General features: G+C 57.7%; 1 protein-coding gene and 3 long non-coding RNA genes across 4 annotated transcripts in view; 2 read left to right on the top strand and 2 right to left on the bottom strand.

Moving 5' to 3' along the window:
* Positions 1-2,927, top strand: part of LOC113895900 — a 37,847-nt gene extending 34,920 nt beyond the window's left edge. Inside the window, exons 3-4 of the long non-coding RNA XR_003511947.1 lie at positions 2,268-2,338; positions 2,842-2,927. This is a non-coding gene — a long non-coding RNA (uncharacterized LOC113895900). The remainder of the gene's footprint in view (positions 1-2,267; positions 2,339-2,841) is intronic.
* On the bottom strand, positions 1,608-7,169 carry LOC113895898. The gene is made up of 2 exons (XR_003511945.1): positions 6,654-7,169; positions 1,608-6,152 (listed from the first exon to the last, which is right to left on the bottom strand). It is a non-coding gene; the product is annotated as an uncharacterized LOC113895898 (long non-coding RNA).
* On the top strand, positions 4,792-6,176 carry LOC113895899. The gene is made up of 4 exons (XR_003511946.1): positions 4,792-5,132; positions 5,468-5,527; positions 5,695-5,815; positions 6,084-6,176. It is a non-coding gene; the product is annotated as an uncharacterized LOC113895899 (long non-coding RNA).
* A 6,673-nt stretch (positions 7,170-13,842) lies between the features above and the next one.
* LOC113896344 (GTPase HRas-like) lies at positions 13,843-14,826 on the bottom strand. The gene is made up of 5 exons (XM_027548567.1): positions 14,758-14,826; positions 14,448-14,632; positions 14,213-14,343; positions 14,009-14,090; positions 13,843-13,870 (listed from the first exon to the last, which is right to left on the bottom strand). Exons 1-5 carry the CDS (start codon positions 14,824-14,826, stop codon positions 13,843-13,845), a joined length of 495 nt encoding a protein of 164 aa, XP_027404368.1.
* Between the last annotated feature and the right edge of the window lie 3,853 nt (positions 14,827-18,679).

Genomic DNA, 18,679 nt, shown 5'->3' on the forward strand with positions numbered 1-18,679 from the left:
CACTTGCTGGTGCCAGGTGACACCTGTCCCTGGTCACCTTCCCCTGCCTGGTGACAACACACTCCTCTTCCATGCCTGGCCTTCAGGTGTATGGGCTCAGTGCTGCCCCTGACCTCTGACCTGCCCCCATTGTGGGGTGGAAAGGCAGCGACCCCTCAGTTCTGCCTGTGGCCCACACCCACTGTTTCATGTCCGTAGGTGTTCATTCGAGGCCCCTGTGTCTCTTTCTGACCTGCTCTGGCCCTCGCCTGCCCTGTTCCATCTCTTCTGCCCTGTCCCTGGGTGCATTTCCATCAAGGGGACACGGCTTGAGCAGCAAGAGGTCTGATGGGTAAAAGCATCACCTTGTCTCTTGTAGATTCTTTGGGGACAGAGGCCCCCGGGTGGGTGACTCCATCCTTCCTGGCAGAGGTGATGCTGAGCCCCCAGTACTGAACAACAGCCAGGATTTGCAGTCCCCTCCTGGCTCCAAGGAGGGAGTGGGCTGCAGCCAGAGGTGCCCGTGTCCCTGTGAGGAGTCTCAGAGCTTCCACACCTGACCCAGAGGAGAACATGAAGCAGGGGAGAGAGGATGCAGGAGGAGGTAGAGGAGATGGATGGAAGATGGAGGCAGAGGGCAGAAGAGTACAGGAGGATGGATATAGAGGGAGAAGGTGGGAATGGGACAGAGGTGGTGAGACAGGAAGAGGAGGAAGTGCAGGAAACAGGAGTGGGAGGAGGAAGGGTGATGGGGAGGTGAAGGTCTGGGGGTGCAGGACTTGAGAATGGAGGAGGAGGGAGGGTGAAGCGAGGGGCTGCCCAAGGACTGTAGAGCAGCTAGTGGAGGGGTAGGGAGGATGGGGAAGTGATGGAAGCTGAGGGGAAGAGGTGGGGGGATGCAGGGGTGGGATGGAGGAAGATGAGGGGAGAAGGGCAGAGCTTTGGCATCTCCAAAGCCTGGTGGGTCCAAGCCTGTGCTCGTGTCCTGGATCCCAGAGGCATCCTATCTGTCCTGCCCCAGACCAGGCAAGCTGGCCATGTGAGTTCGTTTGGCCTGTGGGCTGGGAGGTGGGGACACAGGGCCTCATGCTGTGCAGTGTATGGCCCCCCGTGCTCTCCATGTGTCACCAGCTCTACACTCTCCAGGCATGTTCTTGATGGTTTTCTGTGCGAGTCCAGGAACTGAGGCCCTTCCCCCTTGGCCTTGTTCAGACTTGTGGACTGAAGGGTGGTCTCAGCAGCACAGAGAGGCTGCCTGAGGTTAAATAAGTCATTTCTTTTCCCAAACTAACACCCTTCTGATTGGCTGGTGTGTTGCCTGAGCCGATTCACCAGCCAGAATCAGTGAGTTAGGTCCATTATGAGAACATGTGTCTCTTCCTAGTCCCTTGGTCCCCAATTCTTGCTCTGCCTCCCGAGAGGGGCCATCTGGGGGTGGCGGGGCGGTGAGGGGGGCGTGGTCCCAGGAAGAGCCCCATGGGCAGGAGCTCAGGGCTGCTGCCCTAGAACATGAGAGCCCCTGGTTGTGTTTTAATCTAAGTGAAGTCTCTCACTGCCCCTTTCAGGGCTCCTGGGGCGAATCCAGCTCAAAGAGCTTTCTCTGAAATTCACACGTCATCCACTTTAGCTCAAGTAGACTATTCAAAGGTCTTTATTTTACAGACTCCTGCTACCGTCACCACTACATCCATCTGTCACCACCTCATAAAAAAGTCTCTTGTCCATCAGCAGATACCTACCCCTCGCCCATCCCCCAGCCCTGGGGACCCCAGATCCAGTTTCTGTCTCTATGGACCTGGTGATGCTGGACGCTTCAGATCAATGGAATCATACAATATATGGTCTCTTGTGCCCAATTGCATTCACTCATCCACAGTGTAGCTGGGGTCACCATTTCCTGCCCGCAGTACAGGAGAGTTGCAATCTCTCCACATCCTGTTACTGGGAATAAAGTTTCCATGGGTGAGAAGTGGTCTGCCCTGTGGTCTTGATTTGCATCTCCCTGATGGCTGATGAGGTTGGGAAGCTCCCCCTGAGCCTGTTGGCCTTGTTTTCTAAGGCTGGGTGGACTTTGGAGAAAGGTCTACCCATGTCCTGAAGTCTACAAGTGGAAGTGTTAGGTGCGGCTGCAAGCCATGATCGCCAAGGGGGATCCCACCCACTAAGGGGGCACTAATGTCTGATTTCTCCCCCTATGACCAGGAAGCTGCCAATTGGGAGCCAACTTCCACTTGCTGGGTCCCTGAAGCTCTTTAGGGCACTGGAATACATGGATTTTTGTCTTGCAGCATCCAACATGGAGAAGCTGGAGACCCTACTAGCCTTGGAACCAGAAGAAATTATAACAAAATATGAGCAGGTGAGACCCCAGCAGGGATCATAGACAAGAGTAGGTGCACCCAGGCAGGGATCTGAGCCAAGGACAGGCAGCTGAGACCCGGTAGGGATCCTAGCCAGGTAGAACTGGTATCATCACCCATCAGAAAAGGTACATTCGCCAAGTGGAAATCACTGCAGCCCAGGCGAGCATCCTAGCCCACAGAAGCAGGTATGTCCCAGGAGAAACCAGCGCCAAGAATAAGCAAGGGAGGACAGGCAGAGATCATCCCTGGGTAGACCATAGAAGGCCACGTAAGGATGGTTACCAGTAGGAACAGGTACAGCTCAGGCGGGGAGCAGTCAGCACGCAGCAGGTGAGCCCCAGGTGGGCCATGCCAGCCCACACGGCCAGCAGGAGCAGGGATGTCCCTGGTGGGATCATAGCCAAGGAGGAGCAGGTGAGGCCCAGGTGGGGCCCATTGCCGGGTGTGCACAGGTACAGCCCAGCGGGAACCATGGGCAGCAAGAGCACTCTCATTCCAGGTAGGGGTCACAGCAAAAGCTGAGCAGAGAGAGCCTGAGTGGACATCCTCCTCCCCAGGACGAGCAGGTATGGCTCAGGTGGGAGTCACTGCAAATGGGACCAGGTGGCCCAGGCAGGATCCTAGCCAGGTACAAGCAGGTGAGGCCCAGGCAGATCCTACTGAGTCGGGCGGGCCTGGTGCTGTGCCCCTGGGATGCAGGGTGGGGACTTGTCCTGCCCTGCCTTTCCTGGCATCTCTCAGCCTCCTCTGGCTTTGGGGCCATGCAGGGAGGATGCGGGAACCAGGGGAGGATACAGACCTCTCACTGTACAGTGTTGCCAACAGGCTAGGTTCCTTGCTGTGAGTCACTGGGACGCCCCTCTCTCCCATCCTGGGGGGTGAGTTTCCATTGGAAGAAACATCTCTCAGAGGCCAAGAAGAGGAGGGAGACCCCTGGTGGCCTTGGCAGGCCATGGCGCTGATGCATCCAAGAGCAGAGGTGGGCTCCAGGGGGGTCCTCCACACACGTCTGGCTCCTGCAGGAGGTGGGCTACTTCCGGGGCATGAACAAGGTTGTGGCCGTCCTACTGATGTTCCTGAACGAGGACGACACCTTCTGGAGGTTGTTCCAGCTGATGACTGATGAGGAGCACGCCATGCGCAGTAGGTGCCTGCAGAGGACGGCTGGGCAAGCCTGAGGATCTGGGGTCTCTTTGCAGGGGGGCTGGTGGGGACCCTGGCCCAGGACAGCTCCCCATCAGCAAAGGGCACTGGCTCCCCACACTGCCCTTTGGATTCTGGAGCTCAGCCCTCAGTCCCAGCCTCATGCAGACCACTCTCCCTTCCTTCCCTACTGGTCCTTCTGCCTCAAGCCTGCCATCCACCAGGCGCCCCGCAAGCCCACAGCCACATGAAGCCCAGGCAGCAACACCACCTCCTCTGCCCCTAGCCTGGTTGCAGAGGCCAGGAGATGGCCAGGCACACACCCCCGCATCTCCCCTGGGGGCCACACTCACTGCCCCTCCATACCAGGCTGGCCATCCCCCACTGTGGCTGCTGTGTGGACAGCATGCTGGGGCCAGATGCCTGCCCACCCCTCTGCCCAGGGTGCCAGCTGAGCTGGGCATCCAGGAGCAGAGCCTCTGCCCTGGACTCACAGGCTGTCTTGCCTGGGAAGAGCATGTCCAGCCAGGGCTCAAGAGGGCCCCACAGGCAGGGGTCACCGCTGGGGGCTCCTGTGGTACTCCACTCCCCTCTGGGCGAGGCTTTGACTTGTGAGGGTCTGGGGGCTCCTCAGGCTTCATCCCTGGATTCCCAAAAATGCCAAGGTTCCAGGCCCATCACAAGCACATTCTCGGCAGAGCCCTCCCCAAGTTGAAGGGACATGTGGTGAGTACAACTGTCGCCCCGCCCAGAGGTGCTGTCCCATGGCCACTGCGGGGACTTGGCTTCCTGCAGACTTCATTTGCCTTCTCCTGGGGGCTGCCAGGGGTGAGCTCGGGCTGAGAAGGCCCATCCACCACCCCTGAGGGTGGCTGTACAGGGCCCTCAAATAGGGAGGTTTCTGGCAGGGCAGGCAGGCCCTGAGCACCACCTGCCCTGCTTTAGAGCCGATGTCTGCGGGGATTTACACACCCACGTGGTTCATGCAGTGCTTCATCAACCAGGTAAGGCTGCCCAGGGACGCTGGGTTCCAAGGCCTCCCTGTCCCCGACTCCTGTTGCCCAGGGAGGGACAAACCCCACCCTCAGATATGCCAAGTCCCTCCCGAGGAGCCCCAAGGGGCAGCCAGAGCCCTCCTGGTGGGCCCAGGGCACCCTGAAGTCCCAGGGACCCGCCGTTTCCACCTGGCTCCCTTCGGGAAGGGTGGGTCAACCTGGGGTGCAGCTGAGCCACCATCGTGATCTGCTGAGGTGTCCCCACCGAGAGGGTTAGCTGGTGCGCTGTCAGGCCCTAAGGACCCTGAGAGGCCTGGTGGGAGCACCTTTGTCCACCCAGATGAGCAGCTCTGGGACCTTGTCTGACGAACGGTGGGACTGCAGGGACCAGAGGCAGATGTGGCTTCTGATCCTGTGCTGGGACCCTCGTGCCCTGCTCAAGTGGCCCCTCCCATGCCCACTGTCCCCACAGACCCCCCCTTTCTGCTGACCCTGAGGCTCTGGGAGGCCTCCATCCTGGAGGATGGGCACTTGCTCACGGCCATGGCCTACACCATCCTCAAGGTGCACAGGAGGAAGCGGGCTTGAGAGTGGAGCACAGGCCACGGAGGAGGGAGTGCCAGCCGCATGAAGGCGGTCAGGGTGCCCCGTGGTGAGTGCCCCTAGCTGGGGCGCTCCCTGGAACTCTGTTGGGACAGATGACCCCCAGGGGTGGTGCACAGCGGAACATAGCCGCCCTCTATGGGAGGACCCTCCAATGTGGGGGCCGAGCCTTCCTTGTGGGTCCCCCGATGGCCTGATGGCACCCCCACCCCTAGAGCGTCTCCAGGATGCAGCCCACCCTGAAGCCAGCACCCTGGGCGGGGGGGGATCAGCCCTCCCTTCGAGTCTCCTGGACTGACTTGGGGGTTGAGTGGGTGGGTGGCACCTTCTGGGCCTCCAGCTGGGTCAGTACCTCACACCTTGTTTCTCTTGCCCTCCAATCAGGAAAACCCACCTAGTCTCCAGGGCTTCAGTATCTGAGGCCTCAGCACTCACTCAGTGAGGGTAAGACTCCACGCGTGCTGTACCAGCAGGAGGAGGGAGGAGGTCACGGGTGCGGCTGGGGTTCCCTACTGCTCCACACCCCAGAACTGTCAAAGTGTCCTTGGTCTGCGAGGGGTCTGTGCCTGTCCTGGGGGCCCTTGAGTTCACGCACATTCTTGCCACCATAGGGAGCTGGCAGCTAGAACACCACCATGTCCTATATTCTAGCAAAAAGCCCAAGACCTCCGGGGAGCTGACAAGTGGGTGAAGAAGCTGAGGAGCTGGCAAAAATACCAGGGCAGCACGAAGGTACAAAGCTGAGTATCCTGACCCTGCAGGGCGCTAGCCTTTGGGCCCCACAAGGCTCGGGAGATTCTGATGCCAGGGCGGCAGCCAGCCCAGCCCAGGACCCCACAGGGAGGGAGCAGTTGGGGCTATTCTCCACTCCCAGTTTGGGAAGATCAGACCCAGCTCTAGGAAGACCCTGCCCCTCTGCAGCATCTTCCACAGGCCTCTCGCTCCGTCTCCTCCCCGGCGTGGTGCCTGCATCTGTCTCAGGGCTGCTTCTCCCCCATAGATGTGCCGAAGGGTATCCATGGGCATCCCTCCACCAGTGCGAGGGCAGGCCTAGTCTCTGCTCTGGGACCTGGAGAAGGTGAAGGCGGAGAACATCAGGAAATATCAGGTGCGGCCGGTCCACCTGAGCAGGGGCAACGGGCCAGGCTTGGCGGGCTGCCCCTGGGGACCCCTGGCCCATCCCCAAGGGTGGGGGATGGAAGTGTCGGGCTGTGGGGCTCCATGCTCCTCCTGGGCGGTTTTTAGAGTCAGGATGTTGGGAACCCGAGTCCCCTGGGTCGGGCTGGCGCCAAAAGAGGAGTAGGTGACTATCAGAAGGAAAGGCAGCGAACTGCAGTCTCTCCTCGCCACGCCCACCCCATCCCGCCCCCTTCTCGCCCCGCCCCGCCTGTTACCGCCTAATGGCAGGGACACTCCAGAGGGTGTTAGGAAGCAGAGGCCCAGCCGCCCTCCCTGCCTCCCCCGCACCTGGGAGCCGCCTCCCGGGACCAGGCTCAGGGCCCGGCGGGAGCTGTCACCTGGGAGGCCTCTGGGGGAGGCGGAGGAGGGGTCCAGAGGGCCTGGACGTTACCTTGTTAACGGTCGGGGTTCTGGGCCTTGGACGGGGGAGTCCCTCGTGAGCCCCGATGGCTTCAGAAACAAGCGGAATGAGGTTTCTGCAGAAAAGAGCTGCGGTCCCTCCGGCCGCGCCGCGCCGCGCCCGCCGCGTCGGGGCAGTTGTGGCGGTTGGTCCAGTGGGTCAGGGCCGCCTGACGTTGGCCCCGCCCCCTCGGCCCCGCCCACAAAAGAGCATAAAAGAGCAGGCCCGGCGGTGCTGTCCTGACGTCAAGCACATTGACGTAGACATCAACCGCGCCTTCAGGAATAACCTCTTCTTCTGGGAGCGAAACGGAATCAAGTGGGTCCCCAGGTTCCTGGCGGGGAGGCCGTGGACCTGGGTCTGGAGCTGGGGTGGCAGGGTGTCGACCCCTGCCCGTCCTGGCTGTACCGGCTGAGCCTCGAGGGGGGCGCGAGTAGGCACGTTAGGAGCCCGGGCAGAGGTGTAGGGCTCGCGGCGGGTGGCGGTTGGCGGTTGGAGAGGGGAGAGTGGGGCGGGGCACCCGTTGGAGGGGAGGGGCTCCAGGCGGCAGAGACCTGGCTGGACAGGAGCTCAGATGGACTGAATTCGGGTTAGAGGGTCAAATGACGCCCCATCTTGATGGTGTTGCTTACATATTTCTACTTCTACAGTTTCCATCATTTGTAAAAATAGATTGGTGAACCCCAAATTTCATCACTTAGGGACCCAGCCCCATCCCATCTCCTGCGTTCACCACATCCTTGACCAGCACATGCCTTTCACAGAGGACCCAAGACCTCTGGCCTCACCCCATTGCTAGGCTCTCAGTATGCTTTTTTTTGGCCACGCCATGTGGCTTGTGGGAGCTTAGTGCCCTGACCAAGGAGCAAACCCATGCCCCCTGTGGTGGAAGAACAGACTCTTAATCCCTGGTCAGCCAGGGAACCCCCCCAACCTACTGCTGCTGCTGCTAAGTCATTTCAGTCGTGTCCGACTCTGTACGACCCCATAGACGACAGCCCACCAGGCTCCCCGGTCCCTGGGATTCTCCAGACAAGAACACTGGAGTGGGTTGCCATTTCCTTCTCCAATGCGTGGAAGTGAAGTCGTGTCTGACTCCTAGCGACCCCATGGACTGCAGTCTACCAAGCTCCTCTGTCCATGGGATCTGCCAGGCAAGAGTACTGGAGTGGGTTGCCATTGCTAACCCTAACCTACTGCTGCTAGTATGCATTTTAAAAACAAGAATTCTTGGGAATTCCCTAACAATTCAGTGGTTAGACTCCACACTCTAATTGCAGAGGGCCCAGGTTGCATCCCTGTCAGGGAACTAAGCTCTCACAAGCCAAGCAGTTGGGCAAAAAGAAAAGAAGAAGCGGGATTCTTTTTTTACACGTGACCTCAAGCCTGTTGCAACACCTGAAGCGTGTACTGTAATCCCTTAATATGCACCCAGAGATCACGTCTCCCAACACTTCGTGCTTTCTGAATAAGCTGTTCCAATCCAGGTAACTGGAGTGGGTTGAAGACACTGACAGCCAGGGAAAACATATGGGGAGGCAAGAGAGAGGGTTCTGCCACAACCAATTCAGGTTGCAGGCTATTGGCCTGCAGATCAAGCTCGCTCTGGACCAAGAGACACTCTTCAGAGCCTCCACCCCAGAGAGAAGAGGGGTCTGGCCACAGCGGGGCTGAGAGCAACAAGGCAGGAGTGGGCTGTGCTGCCCGAGTGGTGACCCCAGACCCCTCATGCTCCTCTCACAGTGAGATGTCTCTACTGAGGGGCCCTGCCAGTCCCAAAGCAGCGTGGCCCCAGGTCTCCTTGGCTTTGGGGGCTCATTTCTTAAACACACTTGCTTTGTCGTGAGGCTCTGTCAGACAATATAAAATTAAGAGCATCAGTGTGAAAGAAGCCCCCTGTGTCCTCTTCCCCAGGCAGCAGGCCCTGTTCCACGTGCTGGTGGCCTATTCCATGTATGACACTGAGAATATCTGCGCACCCAGGCCCTGCCCATTCCAGGGGGTCTTCCTGCTGGTCACGAATCAGGAGCATCCAGGAGCAGAGGTGGGAGTGTCAGGAGGGGACAGAGTGGCCTCCAGGTGGGTCCTCCACACACGTCTGGCTCTTGCAGGAGGTAGTCTACTTCCAGGACATGAACAAGGTTGTAGCCATCCTACTGATGTTCCTGAACTAAGAGGATGCTTTCTAGGGGCTGGTGCAGCTGATGACTGAAGACAAGCACACGATGGGCGGTAGGTGCCTGTCGAGGACGGCTGGGCAAGCCAGAGGATCTGGGGTCTCTTTGCAGGGGGGCTGGTGGGGACCCTGGCCCAGGACAGCTCCCCATCAGCAAAGGGCACTGGCTCCCCACACTGCCCTTTGGATTCTGGAGCCTCAGCCCTCAGTCCCAGCCTCATGCAGACCACTCTCCCTTCCTTCCCTACTGGTCCTTCTGCCTCAAGCCTGCCATCCACCAGGCGCCCCGCAAGCCCACGGCCGATGAAGCCCAGGCAGCAACACCACCTCCTCTGCCCCCAGCCTGGTTGCAGAGGCCAGGAGATGGCCAGGCACACACCCCCATCTCCCCTGGGGGCCACACTCACTGCTCCTCCATACCAGGCCCGCCATCCCCCACTGTGGCTACTGTGGGGACAGCATACCGGGGCCAGATGCCTGCCCACCCCTCTGCCCAGGGTGCCAGCTGAGCTGGGCATCCAGGAGCAGGGCCTCTGCCTTGGCCTCACAGGCTGTCTTGCCTGGGAAGAGCATGTCCAGCCAGGGCTCAAGAGGGCCCCACAGGCAGGGGTCACCGCTGGGGGCTCCTGTGGTACTCCACTCCCCTCTGGGCGAGGCTCTGACTTGTGGGGGTCTGGGGGCTCCTCAGGCTTCATCCCTGGATTCCCAAAAATGCCAAGGTTCCAGGCCCATCACAAACACATTCTCGGCAGAGCCCTCCCCAAGTTGAAGGGACATGTGGTGAGTACAACTGTCGCCCCGCCCAGAGGTGCTGTCCCATGGCCACTGCGGGGACTTGGCTTCCTGCAGACTTCATTTGCCTTCTCCTGGGGGCTGCCAGGGGTGAGCTCGGGCTGAGCAGGCCCATGGACAGCATGTCCACCACCCCTGAGGGTGGCTGTACAGGGCCCTCAAATAGGGAGGTTTCTGGCAGGGCAGGCAGGCCCTGAGCACCGCCTGCCCTGCTTTACAGCCGATGTCTGCGGGGATTTACACACCCACGTGGTTCATGCAGTGCTTCATCAACCAGGTAAGGCTGCCCAGGGACGCTGGGTTCCAAGGCCTCCCTGTCCCCGACTCCTGTTGCCCAGGGAGGGACAAACCCCACCCTCAGATATGCCAAGTCCCTCCCGAGGAGCCCCAAGGGGCAGCCAGAGCCCTCCTGGTGGGCCCAGGGCACCCTGAAGTCTCAGGGACCCGCCGTTTCCACCTGGCTCCCTTCGGGAAGGGTGGGTCAACCTGGGGTGCAGCTGAGCCACCATCGTGATCTGCTGAGGTGTCCCCACCGAGAGGGTTAGCTGGTGCGCTGTCAGGCCCTAAGGACCCTGAGAGGGCTGGTGGGAGCACCTTTGTCCACCCAGATGAGCAGCTCTGGGACCTTGTCTGACGAACGGTGGGACTGCAGGGACCAGAGGCAGATGTGGCTTCTGATCCTGTGCTGGGACCCCCGTGCCCTGCTCAAGTGGCCCCTCCCATGCCCACTGTCCCCACAGACCCCCCCTTTCCGCTGACCCTGAGGCTCTGGGAGGCCTCCATCCTGGAGGGTGGGCACTTGCTCACAGCCATGGCCTACACCGTCCTCAAGGTGCACAGGAGGAAGCGGGCTTGAGAGTGGAGCACAGGCCACGGAGGAGGGAGTGCCAGCCACATGAAGGCGGTCAGGGTGCCCTGTGGTGAGCGCCCCTAGCTGGGGCGCTCCCTGGGGCTCTGTTGGGACAGATGGACCCCCATGGGTGGCGCACAGTGGAACACAGCCGCCCCTCCCCCATGGGAAGACCCCCCAGGGTGGGGGGCTGAGCCTTCCTTGCAGGTCCCCCCATGGCCTGACGGCACCCCCACCCCTAGAGCGACTCCTAACGCTGCCCCTGGAAGGCTGCAGGAGTTCCTGCAGGACGCGCTGTCCCGGGCCAGGGCCCCGGCGGACGGCGCAGTGCGCATGCAGCTGCCGGCCTCCATGGCTGAGCTACCCAGGATGACGTATGACCTGCCCTGGCCAGGGGGGTTCAGCCCTGGTCTCCCCATGAGTCCCCCTCTCAGGCAGTAGTGGGTGGGTGAGCCCCGGGCTTTCCCCTCACTCCCGGCCATTCGCTCTTCTGGGCGGTCACCACAGAGCCCAGAGGTTGGTGGCCTAGAGGGCTGTTCTCAAAGCTGGGCCAGCTCTGCCATGCCTGGCCCCAAGGGCCCACCTTGTGCAGACCACAGCGATACAATTCCCTCCCAAACTTCCCAGTGATCTGTGAGGCCACAGGCAGGTGGCCCCCAGACCTCGGCTTTGAGCTGGAATGCTGGGTCCATTCCCCTTCAGTCCCTGCCTGGGCCACCCCCAGGGCCACGCGACAGGCCTGACTCCGTGACCCCACTGAGGCCCCGGCAACCAGCTCCACCCAGCCTGCTGAAGATGGCGCCACTGGGCCCAGGACACCCCTCCTGCCCTGAGGCAGCTGCAGCCAGCATCCCTCCCATGAGTGACCAGCACCGCCATGGTGGAGCCAGGACAGCACCCCAAGAGCTGCGCCAAGGCCCCACACGTCCGCATGACCCCCTGAGCTCTGTGTCCATAGGGAGCCTGGACGTTCAGGGGCCTCCAGAGGATGAGGTGACTGTGAGCACAGGGACCCCAAGGCTCCCGGGGACCCCGAGGTCCCCAGAAGCCAGCAACATGCCCTGCTTTTTTACGCTGAGCTCAAGGAGGATGGACTTTACCCCCACCCCCATATAGCACAAGTCCCTGACTCCAAAGGGCCTGAATTTGGGCTCCAGGAGAGCAGATGCTGTGTGATCACCCCTCAGCCTGGACTGTGACTAAAGGGGCTGCCCCGGCCAGTCAGGAACGCTGGCTCAAGGCAAGGCGAGCCCTCTAGGAGCTGTATGTGGTCTCCTGCAGCCTGAGAGTGCCCCACAAGGTCCCTTCAGTGACCTGAGGAGCCTCTGGGAACCACAGGCCACCTCCAGGACCTCACACGCATAAGAAGGTGGGGCCAGAGCAGAGGGTGCTGCTGTTTGGGCTGACACAACACACTGTCCAAGTCAGTGACTGCCTTTTGGGGCCCCTAAATCTCAGCAAATGCAACCCACCCGGGACCCAACTGGGTTCCCTGCCGCCCAGCCATTCCCTATGAAGGTCTCCCTCCAGGGATGGACAGACTTTGGTTTCAGTTTCCCCCCTTGCTGGTTAAAGGTTAATACATTTTCGTGCTTTAAGTGCTAGACTGGCTGGTTCTTGTAGCACCTAGACGTCTCCGAAGGATGCCCTCAGGGCCCCCAGAGGCAAAGGGAGCACCAGCTGGACAAAACTGAGGTTCCCAGCTGCCTCGTGGGAGGCCACAGGCACTACAGACTCCGAGCTTCAACCAAACCCCAGGATCAAGACCATCGGATGACTGTGACTCAGCCTGTGTCCGGTGGGCCAGGACTGGGCTCCAGGAGAGCAACAGCTGGCGGGCAGGGAGCATCAGTTCAGTCACTCTGTCCACCAACCTGGGCTGGCCAGGCTCCAGTGGCACTTCCTTTCTTCCCTGCCTCCTCCTCCCCACACCCATCTCGCACACCCTTTCCCACATCACACTGGACACCTCCGTGCCCCTCCACACCTGTCAGGGGAGCAGCACCTGAGCTCAGGCAGCCTAGGGCCCCCTCCTTGGGTGGGCGTGCTGCCGGATCTCACGCACCAGTGGAAGGAAGAGGGCACCGGCTCAAGGGGAACACTGCCTCTGCCTCGAGCAGAATCCCAGACCCTTCCCTGCCAGGAGCGAGTTCCGCCTGTGGCAAAGGTCATGAGGAAGGAGGCTTGGCATACTCAAAGGTGGGATGAAGCCTCAGGAGTCCCCCTGGAAATTCTCGAGCATCTACCCCCAAAACCAGAGTCTGCCTACTTTCTGCTTTGTGCTCTCACCTACACCTCTGACTTTACAGGGGGCTGTCCCCCACTACCTCTCTCTGAAAAAAGAGTTAACTTACAGCTCCAGTTAATAAAGTTCCTGAGTGTGATAGTGTTTCAACCTACAAACTCCTTTGGAAGTCCTCTAGCCTGCCTGTATAGGTTTTTCCAGCCACATGTGATTGCTCAGAGCCTCCCAACTGTGAGAGGCATGAGATGTTCTAAACTGTCTAAATACGGATTCCTTTGAGCAGTTAAAAGATTGATTAGAAATTGTATTGGTGAAGGGTTTTTCACTTGCTGGGCCAATGTTTGCTGCTAAGTCTCCATATCCCTTACCTGCTGTGTCCCCGGCAGTGTATTGATTAATATAATTGGTGTAAGTAGTAGCTTTAATGTTTGTAACCTGGGACCCTTGAGTTAATTCTTTTTCTTGTTATAGCCCACCACTCCTTTGCTCTGTAGGAATGCAACTTAATCTAATGCTTTTGGAGGGTGCTGCCTGACTTTAGAATAATCACCTATAGAGAAAAATAAGTTTCTTAAAATGTTAACAGGCCTCCGGGCCAGAAGATGATGCAAATCACCTAAACTTTTGCATATGATAAGTTTGCAGGAAGAAAGCCTGGCTTACTGCATGACTCTACCCCTTCCCCCATTATCCTCTATGCATAACTTAAAGTATAAAAACTACTTTGGAAAATAAAGTGCGGGCCTTGTTCACCAAAACTTGGTCTCCCCATGTCGTTCTTTCTCTTACCTTCCGGCTGAATTTTTCAGCCTCTTTTCTCCACTGAATTTCCTCACTGAGCTATCCTTATTTCAGCCTCTTTTCTCCACTGATTTCCTCACTGAGCTATCCTTATTCTATTACTCTTTATATCCTTAATTAACGTTTAATTAAGCAATTGTTTCCTGATCCTCGCCGACGCCGTCCCCGCTTCGAATTCCCTGGATCCACCAGGGCTGGACCCCGGCACTTCCCCGTTCACCCCACAAATGGGGACCTGGGTCCTGCTTGTCTCGGGCTCCAGGGCACCCTACTGGAATACGTGTCCTCAGCAGCCCTCCCACTGCCCACTGAGGGGTCAGGGCTGACTGGGACCTTGGGGCGCTCTGGGGGCACATGGGCCAGGGCCATGCTCCCACTTGGCTCAGGGCAGCTCTCTCTGGGGACCTCCACCCTGGGAGCTGTGTCGGCCCAGACCCGGGTCCTGGACTCTCTCGCTGCCCCTGCCTCCCGGGGAGACTCACAGCTTGAGGGGCTGCTGGGTCAGGGGAATCGAAGTGGGTTCCAGGGGGTCCCTTAGCTGAAGCCAGAGGTCGAGCAGCTGCCCTGGATGGAGGGAGAAGGGGCAGTGAGTGCTGCTCCCAGGCAGTGGGGGTGGCACAGGGCCCTGGCTGGATGGGGGGCAGGGAGGGGGGCTTCCACCTGGTGCATCTGGGCCAACACATCACTGCAGGGGACGCTGCAGTTTTGGGTGAGGTTCTGGCCTGCTGAGACTCGACGGTACCATGACCAGGTCACACTCGTTCCCACCAGCACCACAGGTATGCCATCTGAGTCCTTCACCCACTTGATCTGCTCCCTACAAGGGGGAAGTCGTGATCCAGTGGGCAGGCTGCGGGCTGGGCTGCACTTGGCATCACAGAGAGAGGACAGGAAGCCCCTGAGGGTCAGTGGTCAGCTCACCAGGGCTGGTGGATGCCCTTGAAGGACTCGGTATTGTTGATGCAAACACCCAGAGGAAAGCCCTCGCTGGTGCTCATGTACTGGTCTCCATGACGCTGACTCTCCTGGCCTGCTGTGTCCAGTAGGTAGGTCTCCCCATCAGTGACCACTTGCTTCCAGTAGGAACTTAGAGACAGCCAACCTTCCTGGGAGGGGACCCTCCCTCGCTCCTCCTGTGCCCCCAGGACCTAGGACAATGGGACCCCTCCTGCAGAGCAGGTGGAGGACAAGCCCCTGTCAGGAGCCAGGCTGTGGACCAGAGTCGGCTCACCTCCATGGTGGAGTTGTCCTCCACGGGGTGGTTCTCGATGAGCTGGATGGTCAGGGCACTCTTCCTCATACCATGGCGCCCACCGCCACGAGCTTATCCTCCGTCATCACTCCTCAAGGGACCCCAACACCAGGCACTACTGTGGTTTCCTGTCCCACTGACCCCACTCGCACGCCCACTGAGCTCCTGGGGCCAGGCTGCCCGGGCCAGGCTTGTCTTCTGAACCAGGCATAGCAGCAAGAACGGTGGCCCAGGGACTTCCCTGGTGGTCTAGTGGTTAAGAATCTGCCTTGCAACGCAGGGGACAGGGGTTTGCTATGGAGAAACTAAGCCCCACGCCACAACTACTGAGCCGATAAACCGCGAGGAAAGATCCAACATAATGCAATGAAGACGCAACATGCCACAGCTGAGACTCAACGCAGCCAAATAAATACATACGTTGAGGCAGTCTGAGCGTGGGCTGGAAAAGTTTCCAGACACAGAGCATTTCATAAGGGAGGGTGTTTATTAAGAACCAAGAGCAGAGCTGAAGAGGCCGCAGCAGGCCAAACTCCTGACCGAGCAGGGAGAGTCGATAGTTCTCGTGCATAAACAGCCAACTTTTATAGCCTTGAGACAAAATTGCTATGGAAGGCTGGCATAGGGTGATTGGCTGGGGCGCTGTGGGGTGCTTACTAGAGTGGGCATCTTTGTCTAACTGGGAGTCAGAAAGCTTGTTAGTGATGATAGGGGGGGCTTCTGGCAAGGGTTACAAAGGGGCTCAGTTAGTTTTGGAAGTGACCTTGGTTCTGGGCTCCACTTCCGTGGCCTAGGGGCAGAACTCAACAAAATACTTTTTAACAAAATGAGGGGAAAAAATGAATGGTGACCCAGCCGCTCACCTGCAGCACCTCCAGCCCAGAGGTGTGAGGGGGCTCCTACCTCTAGCTACACTTAATGAGAGGAGCCAGCTCCCCAAAGGCAGGGCTGACAGTTGAGAACATTTCCCCAAGCATGCACCTGAATTAGAAGCTGCTGGGGAGGCAAAGAACTGAAACTGGAGGCATGGTGGGCCCAAGGTTATCAGCACCCTCTGGAGAACAGGTCTTGCCACAGTGGCAGGCACAGCAGTGTGTCTGGACAGGACTGACAGCCAACAACCGGCTCCAGGCGCCCCCTGCTCTCACCTCTGGGCATGTTGGTGCATTTGGAAAGTGTTCATTGAGCACCTACTGGTGCCAGGGGTTATTCCAGGCACAGGGTGACGGTCAGACAGAAAGAACCGCTGCCCTGGTAGACTTGGGCTAGCTCCAAAGAAAAAAAATCCACGTAAAGAAAATAAAGGGAAACCCGTGAGGTCCCATTGTCAGAAGATCTTTGGAGAACGTGAGGCAGGTGAGGAGGTAGACAGGTAGGGGCCAGGGCTCCAGGAAGCAGAAACTTATCACAAGAAAAGACCCGAAGGAGGTGTGGGAGCCAGGGCAGAGATGAGAAAGAAAAGGTCCCTAGCTGGGGTGTCCCCAGTTTTTGGTGCTTAAAGAAGGGATGCCCTTGTGGGGACAGTGGGCAGTGACATTCTGAACCCCAGGTTCTCCTGGTGTGCGTGATGGCCAACAGATGTCCAAGCTTTTTGGAGGGATTCTTGGGGATCTGGTGTGTGGGAGATCCTATCACCACGACCACGCGAGGGCCTGCACTTGTGGGCAGCCAGAGCACTTGTGGGACCCCAGAAGACAGGACCTGGGACCTGGAGCCTTGAGGAGGTGGCCCACCCGAGGCACGGTGGATCCGCCGCCTACGGCTCACCAGCGCCACCTTGTGCTCGCATAGTAGAGGAGCTAAGATTCCACATGCCTCTCCAGAGGAAAAAACAAAATATAAAACAGAAGCAAATGTAACAAATTCAATACTTTTACAAGGGCCCACATCCAGAAAAAAATTTTAAGAGACTTCCTTGTGGTCTATGGGCTTCCCAAGTGGCACAGTGGTAAAGAATCCCCCTGCCAATGCAGGAGACCTAAGAGACACACGTTCAATCCCTGGGTTGGCAAGATCTCCTGGAGGAGGAAATGGCAACCCACTCCAGTATTCCTGCCTGGAAAATTCCATGGACAGAGGAGCCTGGTGGGCTACAGACCATGTGGTGGCAAACAGTCAGACACGACTGAGCACACACACAGCTAGTGGTCCACGGGCTGGAACTCCCAGCTCCCAGTGCAGAGATCCTGGGTTCTATCCCTGGTCAGGGAACTAGATCCCACAAGCCACAACTAAGAGTTCAAAGGCCGCAACCAAGACCCAGTGCAGCTAAATAAAATTTAAAATACTTTTTAAAAAATTAATAAATAAATCTTAAAAGAGAGGACTGGAAAATGTTCCTGTATCAGTCAAGTGTTTCTTTGGCTCCTAGAGACAAGCACACACAGGCTCCAGGCTCTGTACATGCCAAGTCACTTCAGTCGTGTCCAACTCTTTGTGATCCTGAAGACTGTAGCCGGCCAGGCTCCTCTGTCCATGAGATTCTCCAGACAAGAATACTAGTGGGTTGCCATGCCCTCCTCCAGGGGATCTTTCCAGCCCAGCAATGGACCTGGGTCTCCTGCATTGCAGGAAGATTCTTTACCTTCTGAGCCACCAGGGAAGCCCAGGCTCCGTGGGCCTCCACTAACCAGGCACCTCCCCGGGCAGCCCTGTGTGTGGGGCTGCAGGTGAGACTGGAAGCTGTGGTCTCTTCCTGGCCTGGGCAGACAGAGGGTGGGTTCCAAGCCTCCCTCCTCCACACTGGGCCCCACTGTGCACAGTAATGGCCTACTAGGTATCAAGTGCTTTCTGATGTTGCTAACAACCTCAGGTAGGTTGGCTCCCGTTTACAAAGAAAGAATCTGAAGGGTGGAGAAGGCACTTCACCTACCTCAGGTGAGTCCCAGATCCCCTGAGTGTAAAAGCTGGAATTCAAATACTTCTTTATTATTAGTCACCATGCTGTACGTTACATTCCCATGACAGCTTTAAAAAATTGTTTTTTTATTTTTAGCTGTGCTGAGTCCTTGCTGCTGCAAAGGCTTTTCTTTATTTGTAGCAAGCACGGGTTACTCTAATTGCAGAGCACATGCTTCTCATTGGGTTGGTTTCTCTTGTGAAGAACTGGCCCTAGGGTGGGCTTTAGTAGGTGCTGCATGTGGGGTCAATAGCTGTGGTGTATGAGCTGAATTGCCCCGGGTCACGTGGAATCTTCCCAATATGTGATTAGTCACTCAGTCACGTCTGACTCTTTGTGACCCTTTGGACAATTCCCGCCAGACTCCTCTGTCCTTGGGACTTGTCAGGCAAGAATACTGGAGTGGGTTGCCATATCCTCCTCCAGGGGATCTTCCAGACCCAGGGATGGAATCCAAATCTCCTGTTTCCTGCATTGCAGGTGGACTCTGAACCACGGACCACCAGGGAAGCCCCCATGACTGCTTTTATAACATGAAGATTGTACCGTTTAGCCCACTTCTCTCAGGTTTGTGCAACCCCCAACCCCCTGCCCCGGCAGCCACTAACCTGTTCTCTGTACCAACGAGCTAGATATTCTTTTCTTTAATATTTTTAAAGATTCTATATTTAAGTGAGGTCTTATATTTGCCTCTTTCCTGACATTTCACTTAGCATAATACCTTCGAGGCCCATCCATGTTGTTGCAAATGACAAGATTTCCTTTTGTAATGGCTAATATTCATATATATATATATAAAATGTAATATATGGCATATCATCTTTATCTATTCTTCTACGGATGAGCATTTAGGTTGCTTCCATATCTTGGCTATTTTAAATAATGTTACCTTAAACATAAGGGCACATATGTCTGTTTTTCCTTTTCTTTCTGTAAATACCCAGAAGTGGAATTGCTGGATCATATGGTAGTTCTATTTCTAATTTCTTAAAGAAACTTCAT

This window comes from Bos indicus x Bos taurus, chromosome 7, assembly GCF_003369695.1.
Source record: "Bos indicus x Bos taurus breed Angus x Brahman F1 hybrid chromosome 7, Bos_hybrid_MaternalHap_v2.0, whole genome shotgun sequence".
NCBI lineage: Eukaryota > Metazoa > Chordata > Mammalia > Artiodactyla > Bovidae > Bos > Bos indicus x Bos taurus.